Source organism: Crotalus tigris, unplaced genomic scaffold, assembly GCF_016545835.1.
Source record: "Crotalus tigris isolate CLP2741 ecotype Arizona unplaced genomic scaffold, ASM1654583v1 scf7180000020992.475769, whole genome shotgun sequence".
NCBI classification, from domain to species: domain Eukaryota; kingdom Metazoa; phylum Chordata; class Lepidosauria; order Squamata; family Viperidae; genus Crotalus; species Crotalus tigris.
In genome coordinates this window covers 32,901-52,004 of record NW_024098302.1, presented here as the reverse complement: position 1 = coordinate 52,004, position 19,104 = coordinate 32,901, and the positions used below count along the sequence as shown (strand labels likewise).

General features: G+C 46.3%; 1 protein-coding gene across 6 annotated transcripts in view; it reads left to right on the top strand.

The window, feature by feature from the left end:
• The window catches only part of LOC120319921 (zinc finger protein 585A-like), a 39,680-nt gene that overhangs the window by 8,375 nt on the left and 12,201 nt on the right, over positions 1–19,104 (top strand). For 3 of the 6 annotated variants that reach the window (XM_039369280.1, XM_039369281.1, XM_039369282.1), the window contains exons 3-7: positions 89–305; positions 1,684–1,861; positions 6,297–6,730; positions 9,583–9,685; positions 10,217–10,342. In XM_039369280.1, the coding sequence (XP_039225214.1) occupies positions 89–305; positions 1,684–1,861; positions 6,297–6,730; positions 9,583–9,685; positions 10,217–10,342 (1,058 nt within the window). Of the gene's footprint in view, positions 1–88; positions 306–1,683; positions 1,862–6,296; positions 6,731–9,582; positions 9,686–10,216; positions 10,343–19,104 lie in introns of those variants that run through there. The other 3 variants (XM_039369283.1, XM_039369284.1, XM_039369285.1) reach the window with 3 other exon arrangements.

Genomic DNA, 19,104 nt, shown 5'->3' with positions numbered 1-19,104 from the left:
TAAATAATTGTGTGAACAGCCTTTGTGGAGGATGGGCTTTTTAAAAAACAACAACAACAACAACAGAGTTTTTCCATCGTTGCTGCAGGTTTCCTCTTACGAAGGAGAGGCAGTTAAAAAAGTGGATCAAAAGTATTGGTCGTCCGGATTTCGCTCCCTCTTACGACGACGTCGTATGCTCGGAACACTTCAGAAAAACGGATTTCTGGGGAAGGATGGCTTCTGGGAGAAGGAATTTAAAGCCAGGAGCTGTCCCAACTATCTTTAATACCTCTGGCCGTTCAAAAAGATTAAACATTGGCAAGGTATTTTGCTTCGTTCTGCTTTTCCCCCTCTGCTGAAGTTTATTTGGCTCTTTTTAACCATCTTATGTAGAAAAATCAGTGCCTGGTTAGTTCTGTCTTTTGATATTTAATCATCTCCATTTCTAGTCCTGATATTTAATTGGAATCATATATATAATTATTTACAAAGTCAGAATAATCATAGTCTATCGGAATTTTGCTACTCTGAGCAATCGTAGAGATGTCATTCCCCAAGTCCTAGGAAAATAAGAATTTTGTAAGAAGACGTTGCAAAATAATTCTTAAACCCTGGAAGTTAATACAGGTAGTCCTCAACTTACGACCGTAACTGAGCCCCACATTTCCATTGCTAAGCAAGACGGTTGTGAAATGATTTTTGCCCCATTGTACGACGCTTCTTGCCACAGTTGCCAAGTGGAATCACGTTAGTAACACGTTTGTTAAGCGAGTCTGACTTCTTCCTTGATTTTGCTTGTCAGAAAATCACCCCAAAAATGATCATGTGACCCCAGGACACTGCAACTCTCATAAGTGGTCAAGCATCCTAATTTTGATCACGTGACCAGGGCAACGCTGCAACGGTCGTAAAGTGTGAAAAGCTGTCCCGTCACTTTTATTAGTGGCCGTTGTAACTTTGAAACACTCACTAAACCAGAGATAGGTAACCTTGGCTCTTTTATGACTCGTGGACTTCAATACCCAGAATTCCTGACCCAGCCATGCTGAGGGGAAAGGGAGAGGTTTCCAAGCTGAGCCAAGCTGGCTCAGGAATTCTGGGAGTTGAAGTCCACGAGTCATAAAAGAGCCAAGGTGGCCTAGCCCTGCTCTAGAGGGCCTAGTGGAGGATGGGGGCATTGGTTGTGAGGCAGAATGGTTACCCTTGCACTAAACAAATGGTTGTAAATTAAGGGCTACCTATACAAGTAGTCCTTTCGCAAAAAAAAATAAATAAATGCCTACTATGAATAATGCCTCGCTTAATGACAGTGGTGTTCACTCAATGACCGCTGCAGGAAAAAAGAGCATAAAATCACACGATGAGCTGCTTAACAACCAGCATAAGCCTAATTCCAGGTTAAATTAAGACTGTAATTGAACCTGGAACGAGGGTGCTGGTTGTTAAACAGGTCATCCTGTCGAGGACTGCCAGAATTAAGCAGGTCATAAACTGAGGACTACCAGTGTTTCTTTATGTAACTCAGGGGTCTTCAAACTTGGCCCTTTTATGACTTGTGGACTTCAACCCCCAGAATTCCTCAGCCAGGCACACGTGCCTGGCTGAGGAATTCTGGGAGTTGAAGTCCACAAGTCATAAAAGGGCCAAGTTTAAAGACCCCTGAGGTAACGGAATGCCTTTTCCCCTTATTCTCCTTTGCAGAGGGCTCGAAAGGAAAGCTCGGAAGAGGGGCAGCCCCTCGTCCAAGGGAATCCACCCGGCCATGAGCCAAGCTCTCCTCCGGGAGCTGGTGAGGGCGATGCTGACATCTTGTCCTCCACGAACGATATTGTCATCCTAGAACATTCTTACTCTACTCCGGCAAGTCCCAGTAAAGCAAGCAAGTGAATTTTATGACATTTGTTATTAAATGGACGAAACCGCTATAAAGATCCTGAGCGTGAACCGGGTGTCTGTGGAGATTCTCAGTCATCCAGGTCATGGTTGTCCCAAAGGTGCTTTTTTTTTTTTTTTTTTGGTCAAAAGGCAACCGGACTTTGTTTTTCCTTGAGGAAAAATAGTGCCACACCCATTTGCACTATTCAGGGGACCCCGAGGGCAGAGATAAACCTCCAAGTGGCTTCAACGACTCTCAAAAAAGATGCAAATGACCAGCTGTCTGCAAGGAGTATAAATCCTTTAGTCCTCCACCATTCGGTCCGAACCAAAGAAGCTTCTTGGATGAGAAGTGAAACGTCTTCAAGAAAAAACGAAGTCCAGTTGCCTCTTTTTATATGTCTTTAATAGAGACATGTCAAACACAAGGCCCGGGGGGCCGGATGCGGCCCGCGAAGTGGTTCCATGTGGCCCGCGAAGCCATCCTGGAAACAGTGAGGGAACGGCCCCCGCTGCCTTGGCCCTGGCCCAGGCTGGCCGGGAGCCAATGTACAATTTTGTGGTGGCCATCTAGGCTGAAACACATTCAGTCTTAGCTCCATACGCCCCCCCCCCACATGGCCTGAGAGGAACGGTGAGGCTCCTCCAGTGGACCATGTCTTGGCACTTGCCCTGGTTCCACCCCCTTCAGACAGAGACCCTCAGATCTGTCCCACTCCTGCCCAGGCCCCCACATGCACCCTTGACACGAATGATGTAGAGCTGGCCACACCCACTCCATCCACACCCACCCTAGCCACACCCACCCGGCCCCCTGAGGGCAACCGTAATGCTGATGCGGCCCTCAATGAAATTGAGTTTGACACCCCTGCTTTAATAAATTTAAATATTGGAATCCCAGGTATGTCAGTCAAATAAAATGATGAGCTTCGGGATGTAAGAAAAAAGTCTTTATTGCTAAGCTTTTGTCAACAAGCTGTTGACATCAGAGCAAAGGGCTAAATGACAAGGGAGCATCTGTATACATTTACATAACAGTTAAAAATGGTTACTGGAGGCTGACTTCCGTGTCTTTGCTGTTACCAATGTGACTTTTTGCAAGCGAGCTTTTTTATGAGCACGCTACATGCACATGCCATACTGTAACCGTTTTTTAACTGTTATGTAAATGTATGCACATGCTCCCTTGTCATTTAGCCCTTTGCTCTGATGATGTCAACAACTTGTTGATGAAAGCTTAGCAATAAAGAAGCCTTTTTTCTTACATCCCAGAGCTCATCATTTTATTTTACTGACTTTAATATATATGTGTGTGTGTGTGTGTTTTCTGAGGTTTTCGCGGGTGTTTGTAGGTCTTTGGTTATTCGGGTTTTCTCCCGGGTAAAATTGGAAGTGTCTTGGCGACGTTTTGATAAAGTCCCATTTGTCATTTTCAGGCTGGTGTTTTCGGCTTCGTGCTTCTAGGAGCAATGTGTGATCATAGCTGTTTCTTCCTTTTAACTGCCAGTGGGGGTATGAACTGATGAGTGATCAGTTCATACCCCCACTGGCAGTTAAAAGGAAGAAACAACTACAATCACACATTGCTCCTAGAAGCACAAAGCCGAAAACACCAGCATGAAGATGACGAATGGGACTTCGTCGAAACGTCGCCAAGACACTTCCAATTTTACACGGGAGAAAACCCGAATAACCAAAGACCTGTGTGTGTGTGTGTGTGTGTGTATAAACACTTCTAGTAATACCCATTTTTCCACACTAAGCAAATACAATTCTTATTGTTGTTAGTAAATATAGAATTGCATATCAAAATTTGTTACATTTTTCTAATAATGTCAATAATACCAATTTAAAATGTCTTTTCTAACCAAAGCATATCTGAGTTGCATTTGCACTTAATTTCCATTTATTTAATCCATATCCTATTTTCGCTTTTTTCAGTCTTAATTTCCCATCCATGTTCAAAGTATCCCAATCGTTTATAATTTCAGAACAAGTTATATTTGGGTAACCAAAAGCATTCCTTGTTCAAAGGTCTTAGCATATTCTTATCTCCCTTTTCATACCAAGAGATGATATTCTGATTACAAATCCTATCTATCGACTTATAATAATACTTCTATTTCTAGCAATCTATTCTTAACCATATTCAAACATCTAATTAGTAATGTAGCATCCCCTCTAATAGGTCAGCGCTTCTGTTTCCTTCAATCTTACTCTAGCTTTCTTTCTTTCCCAACTAACATTCCCAGTCAGTCAGGAAAAACGAAGTCCAGTGACCTTTTGAAAAAGCACCTTTGGGACATGAACCAGGTGGCGATACTAGTGATTAGCAGGGGAGTGTTGAGAGAACGGGATGGGGAGTTGGTCGTTTTATTACACAGCAAAATCTTGTTGAATTAATTCACTAAATTACGAATTTACTAATTAAATTGACTCCTTTAATTAATTTGCAGTTCCCCAAAGTTTGGGAATTCAAGGAGGGTGCCGCTGGGATGTGCAAATGATGTGTTGTATGTAATGACATCATAACACACATGACCGAAATAACATCCTTTGCAATGCGCTCTACACAAGACTGCCTTCGGATCCCACTCAAAAGCTGCAACTGGTCCATAATCTGGTGACAGTGATAGGCAGTATTTCTCAACCTCAGCAACCTTCAACTCCCAGAATTCCTCAGCCAGCATGTTCTAAACCAGCAGCCCCCCCAATCTTTTGGGCACCAGGGACCGGTTCCGTGGAGAAAGCTTTTTCCGCGGATTGGAGGGGGTGTGGTTTTGGGTGCTGCCTGCATCCTGCGGATGGGGCTTTGCACGGACCAGTTCCTGGCATGCTGCAGACCGGTGGCGATCCACAAACCAGGGCTTGGGGACCTCTCCTTTAAACCATGGGAGTTATGACTTGTTCTGTCTGTGCAAGGAAAGAGTCCGACTGGAACCAGGCAGGGCTCAGATTGAATTACATAAATATCCTGCTGAGGAGCATCGACGGAAAACATAAATGGCACCCAATTGTGGATGGAATGTGGCCCTGAATTCCACCACGCTATTTTTCTTCATTCAGAGAAAACCATTATTTTTATGTTTTCGTGCAGAGAAGCATTCCAACTCTTTGATGCGCTTCAAATCACATAGGTCATTTGTTCCGGCAAACTATTCCGCAGCTTCAGCCATTTTGATGCGCAGTACAATCTGCTTAAGCTGATTTCTAGGATCCTAACCCCAACCGCCCCCCCCCCCAAAAAAGCACTAAAACTCAACCGATCTTCTGAGTTGACGTAGGTGTAGGTTGAGGCTTTGTCCAAACATCCTGGACAAGCAGAAATGATCACAAACAAGCAGTTGCTCAAGTAATCGGCCCTCTGCCATGATGCGCTTTATAGCAGGGGTCCCCAAACCCCGGTCCATACACAGGCACCGGTCCGCAGCATGCCAGAAACTGCTCTGCGCAAACAAATGAAGCCCCGTCTGCGGGATGCAGGCTGCGCACACAAAACCACACCCCCTCTGATGCGCAAAAAAATCCTTCCTCCATGGAACCGGTCCCTGGTGTCCAAAAGATTGGGTGCTGCTGCTTTATAGGTACTGTAGATCACTGCACCTTGAATTGCACCCAGAGGCTGTTCGTTAACTGAGGCAGCTGAGGAAACAGTAACGATGGCGTAGGCATAATGAGAAGCACCTATTACTTCCTGCATCTTGAACCAGCTGCAGCTCCTAGATCAGTGGTTCTCAACTTTTTTAATGCCGCGACCCCTACCAGTCGTAAGTCGAGGACTACTCAACTGGTGCAGCACCGTTTGCAGAATGGGACTTTTGGCGGGCTCAGCAGGGCAGAGACAGCCTGGACAATTCCTATTGGCTTTTGAAAGCCAATAGAATTAGACTCTATTCAAGAGAGTCTATTCTATTGGCTTTCAAAAGCCAATAGAATAAAAGGGAGTAGCACAGCTAAGGAAAAGGGGGGGGAGGGCGGACTGCATTGTTTGGCGACCCCCGCGAAATGGTCGTTCGACCCCAAATGGGGTCCCGACCCACAGGTTGAGAACCACTGCTCTAGATCAGTGGTTCTCAACCTGTGGGTTGGGACCCCATTTGGGGTCGAACGACCATTTCACGGGGGTCGCCAAACAAGGCTGTCTGCCATTTTTTTCCCCTTTTCTTTGGCCACGCCCCTGGCACCCAGTGATGTATCAGTGGTTCGGGGTCACCACAACATGGGGAACTGTATTATGGGGTTGCGGCATTAGAAAGGTTGAGAACCACTGCTCTAGATAGTCTTCAAGGGCAGCCCTATCTAGAGTGCCCAGCAGTAGTCCATGAGGCAACTAGGCAGGGTGTGAGTTACTTTCCAGTCAAGTAACTTGTGCAAAGTGATTGGAGGAGAAACGGAGCAGAGCTTGCGCTAAAGACCTCGATGTCATTTGTCCACTTCAGCTGCTTCTGCTGGGGAGCTCCGGGTAGCCTCCCCACAAGACCAAGCCGCCCCAGAACCCCAAGCCAGGAAGAGCCTTCGCCTTCGCCTCCGCCAGGCCCGAGCCAAAAGGGAGCTCATGGAAAAGATGAGACGAAACGCTTCCGAGGAGCCGGGGGTCGACTCGGATGTGCAGCGCCAGAATTTCCGAGACTTCTGCTATCAGGAGATGGAAGGGCCCCGCCACGTTTGCTGCCGGCTGTGGGATCTCTGCCACCAGTGGCTGAAGCCTGCAAAACATACCAAATTGCAGATGCTGGAATTGGTAATTCTGGAGCAGTTCCAGGCCATCCTGCCCCAGGAAATGCAGGAGTACGTCAAGGAATGGGAGCCTTCCACTTGCGACCAGGCCGTAAGCCTGGCCGAGGAGTTCATAAAGAGGGCGCAAGGGGAAGAGGTGGGCATAATGCACGGGAAGAATCCTAACCTTCAACTCTGGAAATGTTTGGTAAATAGAGACGATAAAGCAGTGGTTCTCAACCTTTCTAATGCCGTGACCCCATAATACAGTTCCCCATGTTGTGGTGACCCCCAACCACTTATACATCACCGGGTGCCAGAGGCATGGCCAAAGAAAACGGGGAAAAAATGGCGGATAGCCTTGTTTGGCGACCCCCGTGAAATGGTCGTTTGACCCCAAATGGGGTCCCGACCCACAGGTTGAGAACCACTGCGATAAAGCCACAAGCTGTCATTCATTCTTGGCTTCTGGCTTTCTGCCTTCTTTAGAGGGTGACCTTAAATTTGAGGATGTGTGCTTTCTGACTGAGCCCTCAGGCCAAGTTTTACCTCATTATCTGGGAACTGTATATGGCTGCCCATCATAAAGGCGTAACTCTGGGCAGCTCATAACCAGCTTACGGGAGAAAGAACCTAAAAAGAGTTAGGAGCCCACAGCTAAATAATTAAAATAATGAAAACCGAGGCACCGTCTCACAAGTTCACAAAGCAGACGCACGTTAAATGGGGTGCTGTAACATCCTTGCTTGTGATGTCTCCATGAAAAGGTTAGGATAACTATTTTGTAGTGAAAAAAGAAATAAGAGAGATTTGTGATAAGAGAAGAATTGGTACTAATCAATGACTTATTAGACCAGTGTTTCTCAACCTTGACAATTTTAAGGCATATGGACTTCAACTCCCAGAATTCCACAGCCGGCATTGCTGGCTGTGGAATTCTGGGAGTTGAAGTCCACATGCCTTAAAATTGTCGAGAAACATTGTATTAGACTAAGAATTAGGATATATTTGGAAATATTCGAATGTTACTGTCGGAATATTATGTGTATTGTAGAAGGGATACCCAAAGTGCTAATGTTTATTCAAGATTAATTGGATTATGGTAATTGTAAATTAGTAAAGCTAATTTGGATTTACATAGATGTAATATAGAAATGGATTGACCTAAATATGTTATACTATTTGAGGGAAATAGAGAGGGAACATTTAATGAATTAATTTGAGTTTTATATATATATGACTTTGTCTTTGGATGATTGATTACCTCATCACCATTGTGTTTCTTGAGCACTCTGATGTAAAAATTAAAAAAAACTAATAAAACTTGTCTATATATATATAAAAAAGAAAAGGTTAGGATTCAAATAGGGCAGCCGTTCTGTATACAGGTAGTCCTCGACTTATGACCACAATTAAGCCCAAAATATGCTGTTGCTAAATGAGACATTTGTTTTAAGTGAATATTGATCCATTTTATGACTTTTCTTGCCCCCCGTTGTTCAGTGAATCACTGCGGTTGACAAATTAATAACTCTCTCGTTAAGCGAGCTTCTTCTAAAATCTGTTATCATCTCTACAGTTTTAAAGAGCGTTCAGCTCCAGATTGTTCGGCTGCACCACAGGACCACCATTACAATAAGTGTTTGTAATGCGGGGGGCAAGGAAATGTTTATTTATTTAATTTGTTTGCCGCCCATCCCACACGAGGTAACTCTTTCACGGCCTTCGGATGACGATAGAAGAACTTTGGATACTAGACTCAAAGATTCTTTGCTAAAAGTCGGGGCCTTTAAGTAGGATCTGGTTTGACATCTCTTGGGAAGGTGGACTGAATCAGGAGTCAGACTGGATGTCCTATAGCAGGGCTTTTCAACCTTTTCACCCATTGTACCACTTTTAGGATATGGCAACATCCAAGTACCACCAGTCGCCTAGCAAGGTGTCAAAAACTTGATGACCCCCCCCCCAAAAAAGTAAAAAAAATGATAAAGTACAGGTAGTCCTCGACTTACAACAGTTCACTTAGTGACTTTGAAGTTACAATGGCACTGAAAAAAGTGCCCCCCAAGCCACAGCCGAGCAAGACACCTGCGTGCCCGCCCGGTGGCGCTCTTCCTCCTGTCCGAAGTTTTCATTGTTAGCATTTCTGTTGGGGATTGGCAGCGGAGGTGGGGTGGGGGCTGTTTGGCTTTTATTCCCCCTCGTCTACTGGGTGGTTGCAGCAGGTTTTGGTCACTTCACATGACTCTGGGACACTGTGACCATCATAAATATGAATCAGTTGCCAAGCCTCTGAATGTAAATCACAAGACCCTGGAGATGCTGAAACATTCCAGCTGATCGGCGCTTCTTCTGGGCTCAGCAGAAGCGCCAGGATCAGCGCCGAGCTCCAGCTGGAGCCTAGCGCTGATCCTGGCGCTTCCACTGAGCCCTGACAGCCCCGAAGAAGCGCCGATCAGCTGGAAAGCGGCACTGATCCTGGCGCTTCCGCTGAGCCCTGACAGCCCTGCAGCTCCAGCCGTCTCTCGCTCAGGCTTGTGCGGTGCTGCCACCGGTTCAGCTCATTCCCCTCCCCCGCTATCACTTTTCTAGGATGGTCGCGTACCACCTGCCAGGTGCCAATGTACCACAGGTGGTACCCGTACCACGGGTTGAAAAGCCCTGTCCTATAGCAGAGGTCCCCAACCTTTTGGGCACCAGGGACCGGTTCCGTGGAAACAGGTTTTTCTGCGGACCGGAGGGTGCGTGGTTTTGTGTGCTGCCTGCATCTCGCAGATGGGTCTTTGCTTATTTGTGAAGACCGGTTGCTGACATGCCGCAGCCCGGTACTGATCCACAGACCAGGGGTGGGGGACCCTGGTCCTATAGCTCTCTGCTCGGTTCTGTAACTATAACAATAGTTGGAAGATTGTTCAGAGAGATACAGAGCAGATAAGCAAGAATTACTCCCTCCTTCGGTGCTATTAATCCTACTAAAAAGTTTTTCCCCTGCTCCCTTTGGTGTTTCAGAAAAAGGCAGCTGTTGTCTCCAAAACAAAGAGGACCCCTTCACTTGCAAAGCGCACCTCGGGGTGCAGGAAGATCGCCAAGAAGCAGGATGCCAACTTGCAAGGTAAGAACGTCTTTTGCCCCCATTTTGGCACAGCTGGTCCTTGACTTACAACCCTAAGGGATCCCAGAATTTGTTTTATAAGTCACGGCAGTTGTAAGTTGAAACTGAAAGCAGTTTTGACTGAAGGCCTTGCTTCTCTTCTCGTCTTTTGGTGAGCCTAGAAATCCGTGGTGGCGAACCTATGGCACGTGTGCCACAGGCGGCACGCAGAGCCCTCTCTGTAGGGCACGTGTGCCGTCGCCCCAGTCCTAGGCCTTCAGCTGGCTTTTATAAAAAACTTTTTCGCCTTAGGCCTCCGCCGCCGTGTGCAAAAAAAATAAATAAATCAATTACAACTTCTCGCGGGGAAAAAAGATCTTGCAAAGTTGGAAATAATTGATTGAACTTTTTAGTCCCACCCAGTCTGCCGTTACCACCGCAGCCATGCCCACCCAATGGGCCACGCCCACCCGGCACCAGACGATACATAAGTGGGTTTTGGGTTCAAGTTTGGGCACTCGGTCTCTAAAAGGTTTGCCATCCTTGGCCTAGATGGACGCATGTCGGAGAGCCAGGATCAGGCCAGCCCTCCCAGGATTGGAGCCAATGGAGTCAACGGTGGAGAGGAGCACCCTGAGAATCCAGAAGGCAATGAAGCCAGCCTGGAGGACCTGACAGGTAACGGACTAAGGGGATCTGTGGTCAGGGGAGGGATCGGGGTCCTTCCTCCTATGTTTGCTTGGGTTAAATCAGTGGTTCTCAACCTTTTTAATGCCGCGACCCCCAACGGTTGTAAGTCGAGGACTACTCAACCGGTCGTAAGTCGAGGACTACTCAACTGGTGCAGCACCGTCTGCAGAATGGGACTTTTGGCGGGCTCAGCAGGGCAGAGACAGCCTGGACAATTCCTATTGGCTTTTCAAAAGCCAATAGAATTAGACTCTATTCAAGAGAGTCTATTCTATTGGCTTTCAAAAGCCAATAGAATAAAAGAGAGTAGCACAGCTAAGGAAAAGGGGGGAAAAAATGGCGGACTGCATTGTTTGGCGACCCCCGTGAAATGGTCATTCGACCCCAAATGGGGTCCCGACCCACAGGTTGAGAACCACTGGGTTAAATGAATAAATTTTAGAACAGTATTTCTCAAGATACTTAAAGCAGTCATGTCAAACACAAGGCCCGGGGGCCGGATGCGGCCCGTGAAGTGGATTCATGGGTCCGTGAAGTGGATTCATGGAAACAGTGAGGGAACGGCCCCCGTTGCCCTGGCCCAGGCCAGCTGGGAACCAATGTACAATTTTGTGGTGGCCATCTATGCTGAAACGCATTCAGTCTTAGCTCTACAAGGCCGTCTGGAAACGGCTTGGTGCCGCAGGTGCTCAAGGGCTAGGCTGGGCATTTGACCTCTGCTGCCCAAATGATACTTATATTCAGCATATGAGATACGTCAGTAAGTAACTGATCGAACAATAAAATACACTGGTTGCATGTGAAGTTTGAACAATAGAAACCATTAATTCTAGGTAACATTCCACAAGTGACAAATTTATGAGTTACCTTACTTTTTCCCAGCTAGGTTAATACCTTTCTTGAAAGTTACAAGTGTATTATTCACAAGGACTTTCAGAGTACACTTTGTACTGTGTGGTTGCTGAAAAGGCAAGTTCTCGCATACAAAAAGGAATTACCTGAAAGGGAAAAAAAAATGAATTCTTATAGAGAAGAGGCCCAGAAGTATTATTGTCACCTTTTAAAATGCTAAGAATGAAGCCTAAAATTTGAGGCAACAATTCCCCCATTTGGTTCTTAAATTAAGTATAATTTTCTGAACCCCTATTACATTTAGCAAACAAGCACGTATATAATAATAATAAAGTTGGAAGGGACCTTGGAGGTCATCTGGTCCAACCCCCTGCTCAGGCAGGAAACCCTATACCAGTGATGGCGAACCTTTTAGAGACCGAGTGCCCAAACTGCAACCCAAAACCCACTTATGCATCATCGGGTGTCAGATGGATGTGGCCCATTGGGTGGGCGTGGCTGTGGTGGCAACGGCAGACTGGGTGGGACTAAAAAGTTCAATCAATCAATTCCAACTTTGTAAGATCTTTTTTTTTCCCGCGAGAAGTTGAAATTGACTGATTGATTGAACCTTTTTTTTATATACATACATGGCAGCAGAGGCCTAAAGTGAAACCCAGCTGAAGGCCTAGGACTGGGGCAATGGCGTGTATGCCCACAGAGAGGGCTCTGAGTGCCGCCTCTGGCACCCGTGCCATAGGTTCGCCACCACTGACCTACACCATTTCAGACAAATGGCTATCCAGTTTCTTCTTAAAAACTTCCAGTGTTGGAGCATTCACCGCCTCTGGAGGCAGATTGTTCCACTGGTTAATTGTCCTAACTGTCAGGAAGTTTCTCCTTAGTTCTAGGTTGCTTCTCTCCGTGATTAGCATTTGAAATGATGGCCAGATCTGTCCCTAGGTTCTGTCTTGGTTTAACTTTCTCCAATAAGCAACCGAGTCTGAAGATCATTTAAAACAGTGGTTCTCAACCTTTTTAATGCCGCGACCCCCCCCAACCGGTTGTAAGTCGAGGACTACTCAACTGGTGCAGCACCGTTTGCAGAATGGGACTTTTGGCAGGCTCAGTAGGGCAGAGACAGCCTGGACAATTCCTATTGGCTTTTGAAAGCCAATAGAATTAGACTCTATTCAAGAGAGTCTATTCTATTGGCTGTAAGGACCCACCCCACTTTGCATCTTAAGAAGACAGAACTCTTGGAATAGCTCTTCCAACAGGAATCCTTTATTAAGAGAAAATGGTTGCAGGCATGCTAGACAGGACTTGGGGTTCAAGCTCTCCCATTCAAGGTTTTAAGGGGTTCCCCAGTAGTCCCACCCAATCAACCCCCCTTCCAGTGATAGTTTCAAGTATCACAATTCCATCCCCTTTCTTCTTCCGTCTGGATGGAGACTTCAGATAACTACATGAAAGGCAATTACTCTTCTTTGATATGTTAAAGCTTAGAGGCCACAATAAACACACATTCAGTCCTTTGAAGTGTGCTGAAGGAAGTGAGGGCCATAAAGCCCCTTTGCTCTCCCCCTTTTCTCCCTCTTATGGCAGAATCCAGAGAAGGCAGAATTGGGAGTTTCTATGTTTGATAATTAAAGATGAAATATAATTGGATTCTGACATCCGGCCCCTCTTAACAATAAGAGAGATCCACCTGAAAGAAAACACAAGTAAAAAATTTAGTTAGGCTTGTTAGGATACTCTGTGTGAAACTTCTTCAATAGCTTCGGGGCTCTGACGTGACGTTTATGGACCCACTCATTTTGTGAGGCAGGGAGGTGTTTCCAGGCAACTAGGTACTGAGTTGTTCCACGATATCTCCTAGAGTCAAGGATCTCTTTTATTTCGAAGTGTTGTTCCCCCTCCACCATGATTGGAGGTGGTGGGGGGGGGATTTTTGGCCGTAGAGGTGACTGATGCTCTCTTTTCAGCAAGCTGCAATGAAAAATTGGGTGTATTTGCCTGAGGTTTTTGGGTAATTCTAATTCTACTGTTACTGGATTTATGATCCTTTTAATTGGAAAAGGTCCTATATATTTTGGTCCAAGTTTTTTACAGGGCTGTAGGGACTTTAGGTATTTTGTAGATAAGTACACCATTTCTCCTATAATGAATGGTGTAGGCTCAACCCTTTTTTTATCGGCTTGTGCTTTGTATGCCCGCCTAGCTTCATCTAGTGATTTTCTGACTATTGGCCAGGTGTTTTGTAGGCTTTCCATCCATTCTTTCAGTGAAGGGATCGTTGGTTCTTTTGGGGTTAACTCTGGCATAGGGTTGAAACTTTGGCCGTTGGCTATTTGAAAAGGAGTGTAGCCTGTGCTGGAGTGGACTGCATTATTGTAGGCAACTTCTGCAAAAGGAAGTAAGTCCGTCCAATCACTCTGTTGGAAATTTAAAAAACATCTCAAATATTGCTCAAGTACCGACTGGCAGCGTTCCGCTTGTCCATCTGTCTGAGGGTGATGGCTAGATGTCAGTCCCTGAGTGGTCCCTAAGAGGGATAAAAATTCCTTCCAAAATGTAGACGTAAATTGCACTCCCCTATCAGAGATGATGCGTTGGGGTGCCCCGTGCAATCTGTAAATGTGCTGGATAAAAAGTTTTGCTAAGGCCTTTGCAGTGGGAATTTTTTGGCAAGGGATAAAGTGCACCTGTTTGGAAAATAGGTCCGTGACTGTCCAGATAACAGTATTCCCATTGCTTTCAGGCAATTCCACTATAAAATCCATGGCTATTTCCCTCCAGGGGGCTGAGGGACTTGCCACTGGTTGTAACAGCCCTGGCGATTTCCCTTGCAACCTCTTTGCTGATGCACAGGTTGGGCAGCTGGCAACATAACTTTCTATGTCCTTTTTTATTGATGGCCACCAAAATTGCCGTTTAATTAAGTGTAAAGTTTTTACAAATCCAAAATGCCCTGCTGATTTTGTGTCATGGCAAAGTTGCATGAAAGTTAGTCTTTGAGTTGTTGGTATATATAACTTTTCCCCTACCCAAGGCAATCCGTCTCTCATTGTGCACACATGTTTGTTTTTCTGGAACCAATCATCTGTTTCCAAACTTTTTCTGAATTCAATCCCAGTTTGGCTGTCCAGTTGTGGTTTTATTTTGGCTTGGGTTCTTGTGGTTACTGGCGCTGCCAGTTGTGATTCTGCCATTATTGGTCTAGAGTCTGTGGTTCGTGCGCTGTTATATTGGGGCATGCGAGATAGTGCATCTGCCAGGAAGTTCTTTCTTCCTGGTAAATGTTTGAGCTTAAATTGGAATTGGTGAAAATGCTGGGACCAGCGGGCTTGTTTGGGATTGAGTTTCCTGGAAGTTTTCAGGGCTTCTAAATTTTTGTGATCAGTCCATACCTGGAAGGGGATTTTGTTGCCTTCCAGGAACTGTCGCCACGTGAGTAATGCCCAACGTATCCCATAAGCCTCCTTCTCCCATACGGGCCAGCGCTGTTCTGTTTCCGTGAGTTTCTTAGATGTATATGCACAGGGTTGCAATACTGCATCATCATTTTCTTGTAATAGCACAGCCCCCACTGCCACATCACTTGCATCTGCCTGTATTATGAAGGGCTTGTCCATATCTGGGTGCCTTAGTACTGGTTCGGCAGAAAAAAGTCTCTTTAGTCTCTCAAACGCTGCTTGGCACTCCATTGTCCATGTTAGTGGCTGGCTAGGTTTTACTGAGGATGTTCCCTTCGTTTTTAGTAAGTTGGTGAGGGGCAAGGCTATCTGTGCAAATGAGGGGATGAATTGGCGGTAAAAATTTGCAAAGCCCAGGAAACTTTGTAGTTGCTTTCTTGTGCGGGGTGGTGCCCATTCTAATACTGCTCTGACCTTCTCTGGGTCCATTTCAATGCCCTGTGGGGATATGCGATAGCCTAGGTAGTCTATCCTTTCCTGGTGGAATTCGCATTTTGAGAGTTTGGCATATAGGTGAGCGGCTCGCAGCTTCTTTAAAACCGCTCTGACAAGTTTGACGTGTTCTTCTTTTGTTTCGGTAAAGATAAGAATGTCGTCCAAGTAAACAAGGACCCCCTTAAACAGGTGCTCCCTTAGAACGTCATTGATTAATTGCATAAAGACTGCAGGGCCCCCTTGTAATCCAAATGGCAAGACTTTGAATTGATAGCACCCCATGGGGCAGTTAAATGCAGTCTTCCATTCGTCCCCTTCCTTGATTCTCACGCGATAGTAAGCTTCCCTTAAGTCTAGTTTAGAAAAAATTTTCCCTTTCGATAGGTGTGACAGCATGTCTTTCATGAGGGGCAGCGGGTATAGGTTGCTTTCACTGATTGTGTTCAGGGCCCTATAATCCACGCATAAACGTAAAGAGCCATCCTTCTTCTCTCTAAAAAGGACCGGGGCAGCCACTTTAGGCTTAGCTGGTTCAATGAAACCTCTCTCCAGGTTTTTTTTTATAAATCTTTCCATTTCCTCCTTCTCCTTTGGGCTCATGGAGTATAATCTGGGCTTCGGGAGTTTTGCCCCAGGCTTGAATTCAATGGTACAGTCTGTGGGTCGGTGGGGGGGAAGCTCATTCGCCCTCTCCTCACTGAAGACTTCAGCAAGGTCCCTATATTCCTCTGGTATTTCTGTTAATCTTTTTTCCTCTCCTATGGATGCTTTTTCTATTCTTGATTCTGGTAGCCTCTCTTGGGGTTTTAAGTCCATAGGGTCCCCCTTCGGGAATTTGATTTCTGTCGTCCTCCAATTTACCCAGGGGTTCCATTTTTTCAACCATTCCATCCCTAGAATCATTGGGCATTCCATACCTGGGGTCACCACAAACGTTAAGTCCTCTTCATGGTTGCCCAGGGAGAGGTGTATTGGCAGAGTGGCTAGGGTAGCTGGCACCCCCCCTGCTATGGATCCATCTAGCTGGCCAAATGAGATTGGTTGTTCCAGTCTCCTGGATGGGATGCCCAGATTCCCCACTAGTGTTGGGCTAATGAGGCAGCGGGTGCAGCCAGAGTCTATTAAGGCTTTCACCTTCACAGCTTCGGGCATGGGGGGGATTAGTATAGTCACTGTTTTGAAGATGGGTGTGATGCGTCCACTTACCAGGGGTTCGCCTTCCGAGCTGTCATCTGAGGCATCCACCGTCCCTGTGGTGTAGGCTGGAGTTCTTTCCCCTTGGTGAGCAGAGGTGGGGTTTTCTGCAATTTCCATCATTTTCATGGCTGTTTCTTTTGGCTTAGCTGAATACCCTCTGGGTTTGTTGATTGGGGATCTGTCTGGGTTGTGCTGGGGGGCCTTTGAGCGGCATTCTACAGCTCGATGCCCTTCTCTTCCGCACTTGAAACACCCCATCTGCTTCTTGGCTGTATCCGATGATTTCACCGGTTGGTGTGTCAGCTCAGGCGGGGGGCGGCTCCATTGTTTTCCTCGGCGATGCCTCTTCAATATGTCGATCTCTGCTTCCTCTGCCAAGACGTACCATTCCTCAAGTCGATGTGGGTCTCCTCGGGGCAGGCAAGCATCATATAGATCATAGTTTAGTCCGTCTTTGAAACGGCCAAGGAGGATGTCTTCTGGCCAATTCAGTTTGCTGGCAATGGCTCGGAATTCTTGTGTATACTCAGCCACTGGGCGTTTGCCCTGCCTCATCGTTGTTATTCTTTCACGGGCTTTGCGATCAGCCAGGGGGTCTTCAAACCGTCTTCTCAACGAGGACATGAAACGGTTGAAGTTACTGAGTTCTGGGGCATTGGAGTCATGCAGGTTCACCACCCAATCTGCAGCTGGTCCATCCAGGGCAGATTGCACGATCCGGATGCGGGCTTTGTCGCTGGGGATGTCCTGCCCATATTCCTCCATGTAGCTGAGGACTTGGGTTAGGAAAAACCCCAAGCGTGTTGGCTCCCCTTTGAATTTCACCTCCAACGGTGGACGTCTTGGAATGGATCGGTGCCTCCATTGTGGGTGGTAGTGTCTTCCGTCCAGATTTCCATCTGTGGTCCGGTAGGGGGTGGGAGCTCCTGGATCAGTAAATGTCCCTGGGGTTGCAGGTTCCACGTCCCCCTCGGTGTCTCTCCCTTTGTGGCTCCAGGAACTGGGGCGGGCGTAGGGCTCAGGAATCTCCTCTCCTAGGGAGCTGAGAGTTCTCTTCATCAGGTCAATAGCTCTCTCTAGGATCCAGTCTGAGTACGGCATACAGCTTCCTCCCTCTTCACTTGCGTGCAGGGATTTCTCCATCTCCTGCTTCCATTCTGGTTGCTTGGTTCCCCGTCTCAGGGTCACTTTTCTTGATTCCTTTCCCCACTCGCTTTTCTTTCCAACGCCCATCGACCAGCGAGGCTTGTGGTCCTGTGTCTCCACCACTTCTTCTTCTGAGAAATCTGGCCTCTCGGATCCCAACATCTGGCAAGGTTCCAACTGGGTCAGCGGCTCTCTTTCCAGGGAGTTTTCTCCCTCTCTTGCTTCGTTGTCTGACATGGTAAATTTTTGCAAAATCCCCCGGCAAGGGTCTACCTTCCAGGTGGATTAATTTTGCAAGTCCTGTCTAATGTAAGGACCCACCCCACTTTGCATCTTAAGAAGACAGAACTCTTGGAATAGCTCTTCCAACAGGAATCCTTTATTAAGAGAAAATGGTTGCAGGCATGCTAGACAGGACTTGGGGTTCAAGCTCTCCCATTCAAGGTTTTAAGGGGTTCCCCAGTAGTCCCACCCAATCAACCCCCCTTCCAGTGATAGTTTCAAGTATCACAATTCCATCCCCTTTCTTCTTCCGTCTGGGTCTGGATGGAGACTTCAGATAACTACATGAAAGGCAATTACTCTTCTTTGATATGTTAAAGCTTAGAGGCCACAATAAACACCCATTCAGTCCTTTGAAGTGTGCTGAAGGAAGTGAGGGCCATAAAGCCCCTTTGCTCTCCCCCTTTTCTCCCTCTTATGGCAGAATCCAGAGAAGGCAGAATTGGGAGTTTCTATGTTTGATAATTAAAGATGAAATATAATTGGATTCTGCCAATAGAATAAAAAAATAAAAGCCAATAGAATAAAAGAGAGTAGCACAGCTAAGGAAAAGAGGGGGGGAAATGGCGGACTGCGTTTGGCGACCCCCGTGAAATGGTCGTTCGACCCCAAATGGGGTCCCGACCCACAGGTTGAGAACCACTGATTTAAAAGCTATTTATTTTAAAGTATTCTGATAAAGAAGAATCTCCTTATGAAAGCGGAGAACTTGGAAAAATGGCTTGCATTTCCTTTTCGAGTTAGCACTACAAGGAACTTCAAAAGTAAAAGTTGACGGGTTTGGGAATAATCATCTGTCCAGTTACATCATAAGAGTTAAAGCATACAATAATACGTGAGCCGTAAAAAAGAGCGCTGTGTTCTGAATAAAAATAATTAAAAAAAAAACATTTGCCAGCGGAAAACGTCAAATAGATTATGAGTAAAATATATTCCCAACGCTTTCCTACGTTTGAATACTTGCTTTGTTCAGGGAGGCTTGGGAACAGCTGAAAACGAAGCTTATCTACAATGTATGGAAGTCCTCATTTCTAAAAGGGAGGCTTTTCTTGAAGGTTAAGGCAAATTATTAGCAATGCATTTGAAAAAAAAAATTAAAAAATACAGCTTTCCAACAGAGGCTGCCTACCTCATGGCAACCTACATGCTATTCTGCAAGCAAGGCTGTAGGGGGCTCTGTTTTATAAGGAGGCTGTGGATCCTTGGCTGGCAGAATGGGAAGTAGGCCTTGGCCTACAAGCTGTAACTGCCTTTCCCCCCCCCCCTTTGCCGGTTGCTTTTGGTAACTGGCTTTAGGCTCACTTGCATGGCTAAGTGGCTGGCTTGGGAGCAGGCTGAGGCCTGGGGAATCTCAAAGAACGGGGGTAGGCTTTGGGAGGT